The sequence below is a fragment of the Spodoptera frugiperda genome, chromosome 8 (genome assembly GCF_023101765.2).
Source record: "Spodoptera frugiperda isolate SF20-4 chromosome 8, AGI-APGP_CSIRO_Sfru_2.0, whole genome shotgun sequence".
In the NCBI taxonomy this organism is placed as follows: Eukaryota; Metazoa; Arthropoda; class Insecta; order Lepidoptera; family Noctuidae; genus Spodoptera; species Spodoptera frugiperda.
The window spans coordinates 6237428-6254456 of record NC_064219.1 but is presented as its reverse complement, the minus strand read 5'-3'; the positions used below and the strand labels follow the sequence as shown (position 1 = coordinate 6254456).

Sequence of the window (17029 nt, the reverse complement as noted above, 5' to 3'; positions counted from 1 at the left end):
TTATAGTTTATGTGTAGGAGAAGTACAGAACGCTAATATTTTTCAATAATAATGCTTATAAAGTACATTAAATCAATAAATAAAACATTACACACACATGCATAGTATCTGATCGTATCTGACAAAACGTCAAAATTGACAGACATTGCGATGATATTCTCACGTCTCATATGAAAAGAGGTTTTTCATTGAAGGAGGTTTGGTTATTCATGATGCGTTATAAAAGAGTTTGTTTGAGTTTGAGTTAAATAAAAATTATCCTTGAACGTATGTTAAGTGGTATTGTAAATTAAATCGTATATGGTCGAATTTCGGCCACTAGGCGACCACTAGTAGTTATAAAAGTAAAGTAAAGATAAAATGTATTCTAAATTAAAGGTCTCTTCACCTGTCCAAACTACTAATGCAGTTCTTGTAGAATTATAAAATGAAATGTAGCCATAATACTTTTGTTTTTTGTATGTTCCTGGTAACAAAGGATTTTTACTAATAAGCTTTGTGAAAATTAAAATAAAACAATCAGACTTATCATAGAAATTATATAATTAAATATGAAAAGAATAAAGTACATTTCCGATTTCGTAACTATGTATAACTAGATAATCAATTATTATTATTGTGCGTTTATAATGTGAATGACCTTTGCACAAAAGGAGGTCACAACTGCTAAACGAATGCTATGGCCATAAGTGTCAATACGTGCGAGCATTTAAGTGTGCTAGTCGGACTATTGAAAGCGAAAACTGACGAAGTGCTGTATATCATCATAGTGATAGATACATACATACAAACTTACATAGATACATAACAATTACTCATTTTCCAGGATTCAAACTGATTGGTGTAGAACTCCCATGAAATAAAGACGCGTTGGCAAAAAAAAATCTCATTTATTCTCTTAGACAAACTGAAATGTTTACCATAGAAATCATAGAGAACCCAATATGACTATTCCGTACCTAACCTTGCAGATAATAATAAACTCAAATTTCAATAAGAGATGAACTCAAAATCCGAATATTAAATAAGAACTTTATTAAACTGTAGTCTATATACCTATCATCTTTAACTTAATATAATAATGTACAAACTTTCGTACAAACTCAAACATTATTTTTACCTTTTAAACCTTCCCTGGATTTCCACAAATAATTCAAGACCAAAATTAGCGAAATCGGTCCAGCCGTTTTTAGCAACACTAACAAACAGCAATTCATTTTTATGCATAAAATTTAGAAACATTTCAGTAAATACCAGGTCATCAAAGAAACATCATTATTTTTAGAAATTTTATTGACATTGAATTTGCTGTTAGTGTTTTCAAGTTAGAAATCTAAAGTGTCGATTGATTTCTAATCTTGTAAACAGTTCAATCTTGCATAACCGTCTGTTGGCCAGCACTAGTTTCGCACCCGACTTCTATTACGACTGGTTAGATTATATTATTTAATCTGTGAAATAATAAGTGCGCGTGAAACATATCGTGACATTTTTTGCAGTCATTCTTATTACTTTTTAATCTGTATATTATTTTGCTTCTATTTAAATGGGATTTCCAAACATTCCAATTTCAAAAATTCTTCGGTATCTGAATCACTTATCTAACTGGAGGCCCAAAGACCCCCTTTCCAATCATCACAATCCCCGATTCCCCAACAACCCTTAAATTCGTAACCAGCAACGCACTTGTAACGCCTCTGATGTTTCGGGTGCCCATAAGGCTGCGGCGATTGCTTACCATCAAGTGATGCGTCTGCTCGTTTACCAGCTTATACTATAAAAATACAGATTTTTAATAAGGTACATTTTAATTATGTGAAATTCTTCCTAATTTTGTACCCCAAAATTATCTAAATCACCAGTTCCTACACGCAGTATGCAATAAATTTATTTAGGTTAACCCAAGTTGAGTATCTGGTACATTCAATCTCAACTGCACTAGTTAAGATATCTACGCACTTGACGATGGGCCGTTGCAGATTAAGATATTACAATATCTCAAGTTGACAGATAAGTCGACGTTCTAAATATAAATACGCAAACTGTTCCTTAAAAGATAATTATTATCTTTTTTTCGTACGCAATATATGAATTCCGCAGACAAATGTTGCAAAAAATATTTGATTAATAACCAATTTTTTTTCTAATTTTTTAATGCGAAATTGGTTGTGACCATTAAAACGTTGTATGGTTGTATATTAGTACTATCATAATATCATAATATTGCACCTTATTCTGCAATTTCATCATATTTACTTTAGTATTGATTCAACTAGTTTTTAAACGCCGTTTGTCTAGGATAACTCAGTTTTTCTATGCGGGAAAACCAACAAAGGTGTGAGTCATTATTTAGATGGTAGTCCCCTACCTTGCAAGCCCTTATTGCGTCAATGGACTGGTCATAGGCCTATATGTAAAACCAAATGCGTTGTGGACTGGAAAGAAGGTAGGGACTCACCTACGTCATCATGCAAAAAGTATTTGACCTGTTTTATTGTTAAATGATTAGTGTCTTTTTTATCAAACTGAATGAGTTTATACCCATATTAAAACAGCTGAATCAAATGAGTGCCCAAAGCAGGTTTATTACCTTAACAAATAATAAAAAAAAAACATTTTACATACTAAATTAAAGAACTCGATGAGTTCGTCATCACATAACTGACTATTCCGCGAAAAAAACGAAAAAAATATATTATGATGACTCATTTAAGTATAACATAACAAGTAAAAATTTTATATAAGCACTACTTATAAACATCTTCGGAGAAAAACAGCAATAACTAAAGTATTATTATTACGTATCTATCTATCTATTGTTTATTTGTCTTCTGTCTTAGAACAACAATGATCAAGCAAAAGAACTATACTTTATATAACAAAAAAATATTGAAAAGAAGACACTTAGGTACATAATTTAATTAATTTAATTGCTCGCGAACAGTTTGATCAAAGTATAAGTGCTGAGATTACACAAGCGTGTCTGTCTGGAACAATAGAAGACTTCACTCGTGATTTAGCGATAACATTGACAATGACATTAGTTTACCCAAGTGTTTGTGCTAAAAGTACGTAATATACACTTTGGAGCAAAGAAACGGAGCCACCAACCAATTTTTTCATATAAAAAAAGGTTTATTGCAGAAACGTTACGGTATTTGGTATACAATGTACCTACATCCACTTTGCACCATTTGTGTCATAACTTATAAGTCCCATGTAAATTGTAATAGGGGGCTAGGTTTTCATTTTAAAGAACCCTCCACAACTAAAAAAAAATGTCCTTATACAACAAAATACTTTCATTTTAAATGTAATTAAATTGTCTTTCATACGACAAAGGTACGTTACCAATTAATAAAATATTTGTATCAGAAAATATTTATCAAGAAATTAAGAATAAAAACTTCTAGTGGCTCCGTTTCTCTGCTTCCAAGTGTACATACATAATGTATGATTGCTAGGCTGTGGTTGGTACACAAAACCTTTGTTATGTGAATCAAAGATAAAAGTGCGAAATGATTTTCTTTATATCAAAAATCTCGTTTCAAATGCTTATCTTAGATACAAGCTAAATAAGTCTTATGTGTATGTTAAATCGTATGTTTTAAATCACACCCGCAATCATACGACGCAGGAGATAATCCTGAAGTGCGGCAACGTTTTCTATAAAAATAATACTATAGAAACTATAAAAATTGTAAAACTTGTTATTATTATTAACGAAAATTATTTGATAACCATGGATATCGTTTTAAACATTAAACAACAGGTACATGTTAATAATTGCGTAATATACCTACTTGTTCAATGTTTTACAAAAATAATCATAACCATATCCGAAAATATGGCTGAAACTAATCGTGTTAAATCAACATAGTTAGCACCATAAAATAATATACGCAAGTACTTTCGTTTGCTATGTAACCTAAAAAATATTCCGTAAGGCAGAGGTGCGTTACAGCTCTTAATGCCACTGTACAATGTACACCCACTTTTCACCATATGTGGTACAAGTCCCATGTAATAGGAGGTGAACCTATTGTCATATATAATGTGCACAATACCAAACTCCGTACTACTACAGTTACTAATTTTCGAAAAACCGAAATAAGCCCAGTAATACTGTTTCCGATCTGGAAAACGAACCCGAGACCCCTTGCCCGGCAGTCGGACTTGCAACCACTCAACCATCAACAAGTCATTAAAAAATATGATTTAATAAGTGTATTCCAAACATATCTCAAAGATAAATCTCATCACAATCGGCTCAGTGGTTTAGCCGCTTTTAATATTTGTTCGTACTTATGTAGTCTATGACACACAAGTTCTCGATTACTCACCTACTATCAACCTGTTTGTCTTATACCTACACCGATTGTTCTATACTCGGAATTAAGTTCTATTTACAGTACATAAGTAGGTAGCGATATGTTACTACAAATTATCCTCCTTCCACATATAAAATACTACTACTACTGCTACTATAGGAAAATCTTCGGCACCTCAAAATAATCTTATTTATTTTTTCCTATAAGTTCTTCTCGATTTCTTTCGTGGCTCAATGATTTTTCCGATGTGGAAAATATCTTTTGAAAATATACTTCTCTGATAAAAGATAATCATCTAGATCTCATATTAGGTCTATCTAATGAATGCTAAAAAGGAACACATATTTATTTATTAAAAAAAATACATTAAGTATCATGAGTATTGTAATGGCTGTCATTACAATTATACTAAAACATGGGATGCATAATTTTGACCCAAATGGTTTACTAATGTTTCACTATAATAATGGCTGACAATTATGGGTCTATAAACTTTATAACATTGACACGAATACAACTCGAGTGCACGGCCAAACTCATTGGAACAAAGATCCGATTGTAATATATTCACTCTAAAAATAAAATAATAATTATACCCTGTGCGCTATAACAAGGTTCGGCTGACAGATGCCAGTATGACGTTGACGTCTCTCTTTAGGGATGGACATTAGAAAAATGTTTTTTTATCGCTATCGATACTCGCAGCATACATTTAATTCTCTTGAATTTTTTTATTAAATGTGTGTGTTATTTAGTTGTGCAGTCTAACTACGTGTATATACTTGTCAAAATAAATATTTTATGACCGAGCCCTGAGGTGTTTCAGAGTTACAGTTTTACAGAACCGTGAAGAAAACAAGGATATATTAGTTTGTATATGTTAGATTAAGTACCACCACGCATTATCAATGGCGCCGGAAATGTCTAGAAAAATGCCTACTACATATTTCTGCTCAGATAATGTCACTGTGGTTTGGGCAGAGAGAGCCGCGTCTACAGTGGATTTACCCACATAATTAAAGGTTTTTTAAGAATGAAAATTGAACGACGCACGATTTTCGTTTTTTATTCTAAAAAAACATCGACTACCTATCCATCGTAGCCGTACATCCCATCACTAAACACGACTATGGCTTTACGTTATACGCATAACACTTTACTTTATTTTTCATTTCATTAGATTTTAATTGAATACTAGAACATTCCGGTTGGTTTTAATTTAATTAACTACGCATCCGAATGATTTAACATGATACGAATGTGATACAGCTAAAATATTAAGGCATAATTTTTAAATCGCAGCAACTTTCAAGAGTGATACGAAACGTTACTGGAATCTGTCAGCCGCACCTTGTTAGAGCGCATTAGGTATACATTGATTCACTACATAGTAAATTAATTATTATGTTATCGGTTTACTCACGTAACTGTTTGACGAGGAACTCGACTAGTTAGCAACAATCGCGGCGTCGTGTGTCGCGGAATGCTGGTCATGAATATGAGCCTCTAGCATGGCTTGAAACTAGTCGAGTTCCTCGTCAAACAGTTTTGTGAGTAAGCCGATAACATAATAATTTATTTAGTATGTCTCACGAAAGTTATAATAACATGACATAGTGTAAAACAAAGTCCCTTTCTATGCTATTTTTTTTTAAACCACGCAACGAGTTATTCATGAGGAAGATTTATATGTATAATACATGCATAATATATCACCCATGCGAAGCTGGGGCGGGTCGCTAGTTATACTCATAAATTGTTCGGTACACCTTTTGTCTCCCCGAGGACTACCGTTGTCAAGTCATTATCGACATTATCGAGTTTAGCAATCACTGAATGTTTATCCATCGGTTAGGTAATTGCTCAACGTACTTGAATACATCGGATTAAACGAATCAGGTTAATAGGTAATCCATATTTTCCTCTTTATTTATTTATTATAGGATCAATTAATGTAGGTATCTATTTAAGCAACATGTGTGGATTAGTCATATCAATACATTTGAAATTTAATAAATATCGATCATTAACAAATGTCTTAGTAATCGTTTTAGTTTTGATTAGATTTAGTTCTACTTAACGCTAATTTAATACCAAAACATTACCAAATTCATTCAAAATAACCAAAAAAAAATACACACATAATAAAAAAATACTCATCAACATGCACAAAGCAAGTGGAATGTTCCATAAGTTGATACGCATTCGAGTGCAAGGTTACCACGAAGTAGAGCCACCGGCAGTACGGCTTCCAATCAATATTTGGTTATTTCATTTCCTATTAGATAACCGTCCTAGTTCCGGCTCACCTCTCACGCTAGTGAACCAGTTTGTTGTAAATGCTTTTAGCATTACGACGCAATCCTCTCTAGACTAAATAAAACAAGAATATCATATAAAAACTTTGTTGTTATACGAGTTACTGTCTGATGCGTAATCTTGCTGCTATTCAATGCTTCGCCATTCATTCAAAAATCTTTTGCTATTAGATAATCCAAGAGCTTAATGCTGAAGTCTGTACTAATAAATAAAAATGATTTCTTCTTTATGAAAATGTTAATCTAATGAATATAAAGTATAAAGGAGACACGTACTTACTCGCTGTAAGAAAATGGCTGTGGAAAAATCTATGAGGGAGACAGGGTTTAGTAGTCGAGTCACGGATTAAAGAAGAATGAAATTGAAAAACGTAACACACCACATTTCCTAAGAATTGAGATCATGTCAAAGTTTCTGAGAACAGAAAGAACATGGAAATATAATATTGATAATTATATTTTGATACATACATACATACATATCGTCACGCCTTTAATCCCCGAAGGGGTAGGCAGAGGTGCACATTATGGCACATAATGCCAATGTACACCCACTTTTCACAATTTATGTTGTAAGTCCCATGTAATAGGTGGTGAGCCTATTGCCATATACCGGGCACTTTTGCAGACTCCGTGCTACCACTGAGAAATTTTTGAAAAACCGTAAAAAACCCAGTAATACTTCGCCCGACCCGGGAATCGAACCCGAGACCCCTTGCCCGGCAGTCGCACTTGCAACCACTCGGCCAACAAGGCAGTCAACAGGCAGTTATATTTTGATTTGAAAATGAATTAGAATGTCGCAAGCTCGCCAATTACGTTAGTTGACACCACACATACTTTCCGGGTGACGAGTATCTGTGCTAATGGCATTCTGGAAAAAGATGTTACGAAACTGATGTGAGTCTTAGTCAAATGAAGTGGAAACGTGCCCAGCAAGTTAAGATGATGATGATCACCGCATTATGCACATATTCTAGACAAACATTTAGATTCTGAGAAGATATACAGGTTGTTTTAGTTGCCTTAGCTTGGGAAAATGTTGCTAGTATAGTCATATCTACTGATAAGGTCTGCACAATTAGTAAAAATTTTTACATTTTTATTTTACATAAATGTATTCATGGTTTTCTTTGCCACAAGAAAGAGAATAGATAAAACTTTAAAAAATACGAGACAGTCAAATTTTCCAATTCACAACTTGGTAGTGTTCGATCTAGAGAGCACTAGCTAGCCAATCAAAGTTTGCCGATTCCAAGTTCCCGTCCAAGGACTCTTTGTTCTGCAGACGACTTAGAAACTTGTTCCGCATTACTTTATCAGAGATTTAAATGGCTGTCGGTCAAATGCCAATGACAATAATATCGTGAATTGCTTCACAGATTTTGATACGGTTGTCACCATTTCATTGCACTTTCAATGAAACAAAACGTGTTTGGTCGTTTTAGACAAAGACGAGACGAATTGATACGTTAAATGTCGTATGCGCATCAATCCGGTTAACCTGTGTCTTTATTGGCCGTGTAAACACATTATACATAGTTACAACAGCAATTTGTCTCAGTTCCTTCAGGCATTGTTGAATCACTTTGAATATTTAAACTTTATGCGCGTGAACAACACGTAACTGATTTGTTTACATGTATATCAATTTTTATTTACCACAATGATCCTGCCCATTTTGAGAACTTTTGGAATGTTAGGATTATGTAATTTATTTTGGCTTTTTAATGTAATAATTGGCGAATAAAATTAGGTGTTACTCAAAGCCAGCTTAGTCTCCTAATAGCACTTTAATGTGTACAAGACTTAAATGTGTATCTTATGTTGTAACCACAAAACTGTCGTTGCTACTTCCTAACCATCACGACTGTGGTTTATCCATAAACACCATTAGGCATAAAAAGGTAGCATCCGCAGACATATAACTATTTAAATCAGTATTTAAAAACTACAATCGCATTCAATTCCCTGAGCTTACCGCAGTTCCTTTGTTCGGAGTCACCCATTAGATCCAGAGTGTCCAAGGTCATAAGCTATAAGTAGGTTCGGAATAGTTGCTGTACATTTATACATTCATGTGTTTCAAGGTTAACCGGGCAAAGGTGGCGTAATTCGTGCACGAACACAAGTACCTGGGTACCTCGTACCTCGAGCCCCAATACGACTTGCTTTCATTAGATTTTATGAGACTGCGGTCAGGAAACATTGACTTTTAAAGCGTATAAACACTTGAGATGTGTCTGTTGCTTTACTACAATGAATGGGTGTAGTAAATCAATACTTTTTTTCTATGTGAATTGAAAGTGATTCAAGCTTGAGCTACGACTGTGTAGTCAGTTTTTATTTTAGGTTCCGTTGAGATAATTATAATTTGGTTTTTGAACTTGTATCTCAATATGAGCGAGTCACGGTCACGTCCAAAACTAAAACAATTTCAATACTGGTTGACTTTGAACACAAGTGAAGGTTCACAAACTGATTTTTACAACTAGAAAATGGCCAGCTATCTAGAAAACCACCCGCAGATAAGTGGACAGTTCTCTCATTAATTTTCTTCAATAAAAGAAACAAAAATGTAATCGCTAAGTCGATCGTGATTGATGCATTTCTTTCGAGACAACCGAATCTGTCTCGGACAGCTGTAGCTGGCTCGATCGATGGAAAGCGCTGTCTGACGGCGCTGCGCAAAACGCATGCCGAGGTCAACCGCTTTTGCCTCTTTCTTATAACTGTTAAGGCAATGTTCCAACTAGATTTAGGTCCTGTAATTAAGATTACTAAACATAATGTTTTGCTAGTTGATGTAAATAGTTACGTAATATTTTCAGACAGAACTTTAGATTTATTGTCAAGTTTTGTTCATGACAATAAGTCGTAAATGTTTCGAAGACATTATTATAATGCACAAACAAATTCAGCTTCTATTTTCCATTGCGTAACAAACAATCGTAGTCTTAGTTTCCAAGAAATAATTAATTATGTTTTAGCATTTCCAAAAGTCAAATAAACGCGTTAAACCTACTGATGAAAACATACGCAACAATGTTTAAAAATAAATCCACACACAGTGCCTCATTCCTCATTCCATTCCATCCTGGATAAATAAGAAATGGATGTAACAAGCACGTTATCGGCTCTGCCTCACATATTAATTATTCCAATGTGAATGAACTGGCATTTTCCTCGTCTTTCTTCCTTCTAGAATTAATGTAGTAACGAGCTGTTTACTTATTTCTACGTCAGTCAGTATGTGACGTGCGTACGTTACAGCGACTGCATAACAATCCAAAAACGTGCTAAGTCTTACGGATTAGATGAAAATACGTATGTTTAATTTTTCTATTCGGTTTATATTTTTCATTAAACCCGGCCTTTACTTTTTTTAAGAGGGGAAAATCATTAAATAACTTTCCTGCCTTGGGCGAGAGAGAATGTTAGACTCTTATTGACTAAAAATACCCTGATCCTACTTCTGCTTTAAGAGCCGGAGCGCCGGTATCTCGCTAGGTAATCCGCAGAGTAGCTTTTAACACTGTGTCTTTTTTATGAAACATAAGATTATTAAGAAGCTAGACTAGGCTAACTACATAGTAACGCATATTTGAATTCTACATAGTATTTTATGATAAAAAATGCACATAGGTTAGTCTTCGCCTTAACAAAATGACGTGAATGAGAAAAAAGTCAGGACTCTCTGTCGCCGATGAGTCAGACCCATCTGATGGGTCCTTGTAACGTACTTTGGGATAAAACTTATATTGACATTCACTTTTATGGAACTGTTTACGTAGAGAAATGCTACGTAGGTGCTGATGACATGATGCTTTCGTTTTTGCACTTAGATAAATTGAAAGTGAAATATTTGTTATATAAATTGACTTAAATTGTATACCATTGTATACAATTTAAGTCTTGATTAATGTCCTTCGTTTAAGAACATTAGAGACTATTGAAATGAAAATGCTTAGCACTTAAATTCGTTTTTTTTCCTTCGAAAATATTTCAAGGTCGACAAAATCCTGTAGATATCTCCTTAAATTGTCCGGTTCGGATCATCTCATCTCATCTATCGCACAATAAACCAACTATTCATTAATTAAGTATAAAACATATAAAAAGCTTTGTATTGGCACTGGCATTGACATTAAACATTTAATAGTAAATAGTATTACACAACCGTTCAGGGTGATTGAACACACATACTAACGAGCTCATTACCAATGTCGAAAGTCGGTTAAAGAGAGGTAATGTTACTTAGTTAAACAACAGTATCCTTAGTACTGATTGGTTGATTTTTTCAAGCCGGCCAATCAGAAAGCCGATCGCGCTCTCGTTTCGATTATTTTAAACATAATAGCAAACACATACCAAGGGTACAGGTTACTAAACTGCCAAGTCATTTATACAATAAGATGAAACAAAATATAATAAATGCAACTCAGTGATTGATAGGTTAGTTTCAATATGGCGTCGGCAAGCGCGCCTTTTGCCATAAATGGCGCGCTTTTTTTGTCTTTAAACAATCTTTATTATTTTTACGACGGAATTCGAAATATTTTAATAACAATGTTTAATGGCCCATTCAAATAGATATAAACAATTCATTTCGTACGTGTCGGAGATAATGGGTGAGGGCGTAATGTTGGTAAGGAAAAACAATAAAACAATAGATTGTTCTTACTAAAATAATTGTTTATTCTCGTAAACTGCACTGTTACTTTAATTAAGCTACTGATGGGGCCGACATTTCCTATTGAAGAAACCTTCCTCTCTCTGAGAAGAAATGCCGAAACAAACTTAGAGGTCTCAGTCACTTTCAAAGTGCAAATATGGTTAACAAAATATCATCATCAAATACTTCACTGTTACAGTTTGAAACTCGCAATACTTCTAATGATTTAATGATGAACAGTATTCCATGTAGGCAGTTGTTCGCTCCGAGTCCAAGACCAGAATCAACCAGAATGAGTCCTGTGGTGCAATGTAGAATCGTTAACCGCAATCCCCCTTCCTCTTCGATGGACATGACGTCACAATTAATTATTAAAGCGTGCCATCTTTATTCCTTTGTTGTCATCCATTCATTTTGGAGTAAATTTTAACCCATATTAATGAATAATGACCCTTCCGACACACGTAAAATGTTGTCTATTATTAATTACGGATTGATAAATGTTTCCGATGTCATGATTGAGTGCAATTTCACTCAATACATATTTAAGCCTTTTAAAAGCAAACAGAGAAGAGTGGAAGGAGGGTAGGGAGGCCTTTGTCCTGCAGTGGGACGATCATGGCTGAAATCTAAATTTGCCCACCCTGGAGATCATAGCAAACCCTTTTAAGTACTTTTTTTTGAAGGGGGAAAATCATCCAATGTCTTTTCCCGCTTTGGGTGAGGTGAAAGGGAGTGTCAGACTCTTACTGACTAAAAACCACCCCGTTCCTTCTCCTGCTTTGAGCTGGAGCCCCGGTAACCTTGAACGTTGTCCGCAGTTCCGGAAAACCCTTTTAATTACCCAGAGGATGAATCTCATAGTCCAGTAGTGGACTATAGACTATCACCGGCCGTTAGATATTAAATGAATGCAATATATTTAACCCAAGGAACAAGTGAAATGACGTCATAATATTTGGACACTTGGCAATGCGTCTCACACGAGCCGTTGCAAAGATAATGGTAGTTGCATACAACTATAATAATAGTTGCTGTTTCGTCAGTCCGTCCGTCCGTCTGTTTAGCGGCGCGATGTGAATTTGCATCATCTACTTATGATCAGCCTTCGACCTGAACAAGGTTGGAGTTGCTACATAATTCATTTAGGAAGTCTATTAAAATGTATTGTTGTTTTATTAATAATTTAGTAGCTATTTAAATATAGTCTCTAGATACTGGGCTCTATTGATCACTTGAAAATACTTATTAATGTCAATAATGGTTTGAAAAATCTTTTTAAATAGCACCTATTTTAAATTCATCTGCTTTCTCATTCCTAAAGAGCTAATTTAATTACAACTAGTCTAGTTACCAGTATTGTCATATTTACATATTTTATAAAATAATAAGCACCCACATTTATTTTAATAGCCCTTTTTTAATATTTACGGCACTATATAAGTACTTACGTATACTAGGTAATACAATATGCTATGCCTAAGTACATAGGTACACTTACTTACACTGCAATAGCACATCGTTTGCACAAAATGCTCTCTTTATCTCCAATCTCAAAAGTAAACACAAAGTATATTTTCCTCTAGGAAAATGCAACGAAGGAACATTCACTAAACTCATGAGTGACGTTATCTCATTTTGCAGGCAACATTTTCCAGTGCTTCAAGAGAAATGATAGCTATAAGGTTTATTTTAGCGTGGCTAGTGCAGTATAAAGTTGAATGGGTTTATGTAAATATGTAGTGTAGTACACACGGACACATCAAGCTACACAGACCAGTGTAAACTGACCGTCGAATGTGCGGAAAGGTCTTATAAAGCGAGACCATATTAAACTGGATTCGTATCGCTTGTTGTATCGTACGTATGTAGGTAATATCGACACAGATCATATATTTGTTATACAATTCTTACAAAACTGCATATTGTCTGCCTTTTCATATCCACTACGTATGGATGCTGCAACTCCTTAATTTATTCCGCATACATTTCATACTTTGATGGAAGCTAAAGAATAACGATCGTAGATTAACCTTTTGTATGTCGGTATATGAGACACAAACGAATTAATAACAGTAGGTAGAGTTAATGCATTACATATTACCTTAATTTAGGTAGTTACCTAATACCTACTGTAAAATTGTTTTAAATAAATAAAACCGAGGCAAGGAAGATGTATAACAACTACATTATATTTAGCGCGCTCATTACGAATTTGAAATTCATATAAAAAACAACGATCAACAGACTATCAATCAATTTTGTTCTTTATTAGACAAATATTAACAAACAAATTCCATTGTTTCAGGTAGCGGTGCGTTAAATGAGTTTGACTTCTCCCTGACACCTCTGCTAACATGTTCCGGTTTCTTCATCATGTATCTGGTGGAAGAACTGGTGCACATGTACATTCACTACAGAGAGAGAAAGAACGGCCAGGTGGCGCCACTCGTCAGGAACTTGAGTGTCCGTCAGAGCCGCAGCGGAGTCAGCAATGGAGAGAAGAGCGTGAATAACTCGACTGCTGACCTTACTGAGCCAAAAAAGGTGATTAAACTAGATGAAACGCACCTAGAATTATTGTTTAAATTAAATTCTGGCGTGTTTTTGTAATGTGAACACAAATTTTTGGCATTGTATGCAAATTAATTATTGTAAATAAGTGTAGCGTTTTATATGTAAATAAATAAATGTATAAACGTTATCTTTTTTATTTTCCAGGACATTGAGAGAAATCACCACAATGGACACGGACATTCACACCACCACAGCCACATGCCAATGAACGTGGGTGATGACGTAACTTCTGCTCTTAGAGGATTACTTATTGTGCTTGCTCTGTCTATCCACGAACTGTTCGAGGGCTTGGCAGTCGGTTTAGAATCCAGCACTTCTCACGTCTGGTACGTATTTTATATTTTTCTTTATAACTACTTACAACGCCATCTGTTGTCGAATAGTAATACCATTTTAACAACTACACGACATCAATTTTATTTGTTATCACTACTCACTCATAGATGGCGCTGTATCCATTAATTTTAAAATTGTGTTTGATGCGTATTTTTAATTAACGCAATTATCTTTATTTTCAGGTACATGTTAGGAGCTGTTTCAGCCCACAAGCTCGTCATTGCCTTCTGTATTGGTGTGGAGCTGATCGCAACGCGTACCAAGACTTGGTTGATGATTGTGTACATCACCACTTTCGCCATTGTTTCGCCCTTGGGTATCGGTATTGGTCTGCTGTTGGTGGGAGGTCAAGGTGCTGCCGCTGCCGGTATCTCATCCGTGGTTCTCCAGGGTCTGGCCTCAGGAACTCTGCTCTACGTCATCTTCTTTGAAATCTGGAAAGGCGACAGAACCGGCATCCTGCAGTTCATCGCTTCTGTAGTCGGATTCTTCATTATGTTCGGTCTACAGCTGTTAAGTAAGTACTTTGAAATATTCAGTATAATAAGTAGGTACTATCCTTGATAATTACTTATGTTTATACATAAACATAAAATTACTTATAAATAGAGGAGGGTAGGTCAGCAAGGACGTCATCCATTCAATTATCTTGTTTATCCCTCTGCGTAAAAGTCATAGGTCAACTCCTTGCACCTCTACAAGGCCACAATTATCACAAAATAATTTATTAACCACAATAAATACATATTATGTATAAGGAAAATCTCTCTTAATAATGATTAATATATGATGCGTTCAAACAGAATACCTATTAGGTATAGTACCATCTATTAATAATTTTCCTTTTTCTATTTCCAGCTGGTCACTCACACTCGCACTCCCACGGCGGACACGACCATGGCCACAGCCACGACAGGAAATAAGTACAATGAGTCCAATGACCCACAGCACGCCACCATTTTCTACGAGAATATAAAATGTGAATCGAGTACTTAATCTAAACAAGTGTTGACCAAATGACAATAATTCTATTTGTGATAAATTATTAAGTGTAAATGTTAATTATAAGATAGCCTAAACATATGTTTAATGTAATTATTATGTAAGAAAATAATGCTGACGAAGTTACAGGAGCTCTAAAAGAGAACATTTTATTATTTTCGGATACTCGCTTTATAATAAGTAATTAGTGTTGCCATTAGTTGCTATTTTTCATTTTTATATGTATGACAAGACAAGGAAGATGCCTATTACTTATATTAAATATTACAGCTATTATTTTTATATCTACTAGCGAGATTCCGAAACAAACGAACTTTCTAGTCATCAGCTACATAATAATGATATTATTATCTTACATTTTAGTTTTGTTATATACCTAATTGTATTGCAAGACTTGAAAATATAAATCTACGTGGCTGCAGCAAATTTTAACGAATTTTGAAATAAACTGCCACTGAACCGCGCGCCTGTTGAAAGCCATGCAAGTTCTTGCACCTACAAAATGTATTATCTTGTATTTTGACTAGACATAGTCTGAGAGATTGACCTGGCTACTTCAGCCTATTTAATTTATATTACCTATTCGAAGTTTGGGACAAACTTATCCAATTAAACTTTATTAATTATTTTGTGTAGACACCATACTTCCATTCCTATGGAAGATCCACATTAATATTTAAATTGACTTAATAAAAATAATCTGATAATACTTACGATGTAAGTAGGCACACATTTCATACTTAAGTCCAAGAAGTATTGAAACAACTTGTCTTTTATTTTTGGACGCCTTTCTGTCTGTGATATATTATGGAAGCAGGAAGCAGAGAATTGGATGAGCGATGAGCCATACATATACTAACGTAGTTTTTAATTAATAAATACATAAGTAGGTAATTATTATAATTGAAGTACAAAGTTTAAGAAAATGACCATTTAGGTGCTTAGGTACCTAACTACTTATTCGACATTCCTGTACCTAAGTGCCTAATACTTAAATAATATACCTACAATAATGTCTGTGTTGTTTTTTATACCTTTTTGTTAAATAAATACATAAGTTTCATGAATGAGAATTTGTACCGACCAACTATAAACTACATAAAATAAGTTATGTACATTTATATAATGTGATTAAATTTTATAAAAGTTTGTATAATAAAATTATAAAATAATAATTTATTTAGTGGTTTCAATGGTTCATTCACTTTATATTTATTTTCCAATAATCCTTACTCTCAAAAGGCCAGCAACTTATCTCCTCTCATCTCTGCCCACGAACGGGGCTTAGTAATCAGCAATCACTTGCCATTATGACAAATTACCATTACGTGATAGGTAAAGAAGTAAGCACGTAATGCAACACTACTTACTGCTTAAGACTAATCCTTAGGAAAAAGTAAATAGCGGGTGTTACATGACCTAAGCTCACGGTCACCACTACTGGGTATAAACGGGGTCATGTTTATTTTATAAGCCTGTAAAGACTCAAATATTAATACGTTTACTTACACAAGGATTCAGTTCTGAAGTTCTAATATACACTAGGCATGTTAACATTGATAAAAAATACTTTTGCTCCAATTAAATAAAAAATCAACTCGGTACGCGCTATATAGGTACCTAAGCTACCTAGGTTCCAAGTAGTACTGTTCTTACGTAATACATTCTAATTTAATCAATCACATTCCTCTCCTTCTTTTATTAGGAATCTAAATACCTACGTCAGCTATTGTTGCATACCTAGTACCAACCCATAAGGCTATTCATCTCCTTTGTATAGATATGTCAAG

General features: G+C 34.4%; 1 protein-coding gene across 1 annotated transcript in view; it reads left to right on the top strand.

The window, feature by feature from the left end:
* The window catches only part of LOC118275525 (zinc transporter ZIP1), a 31342-nt gene extending 14924 nt beyond the window's left edge, over positions 1–16418 (top strand). Inside the window, exons 2-5 of the mRNA XM_035593518.2 lie at positions 13633–13871; positions 14046–14227; positions 14420–14754; positions 15096–16418. Of these exons, the coding sequence (XP_035449411.1) occupies positions 13633–13871; positions 14046–14227; positions 14420–14754; positions 15096–15160 (821 nt within the window). The 3' untranslated portion in view covers positions 15161–16418. The remainder of the gene's footprint in view (positions 1–13632; positions 13872–14045; positions 14228–14419; positions 14755–15095) is intronic.
* The last annotated feature ends 611 nt before the right edge of the window (positions 16419–17029 follow it).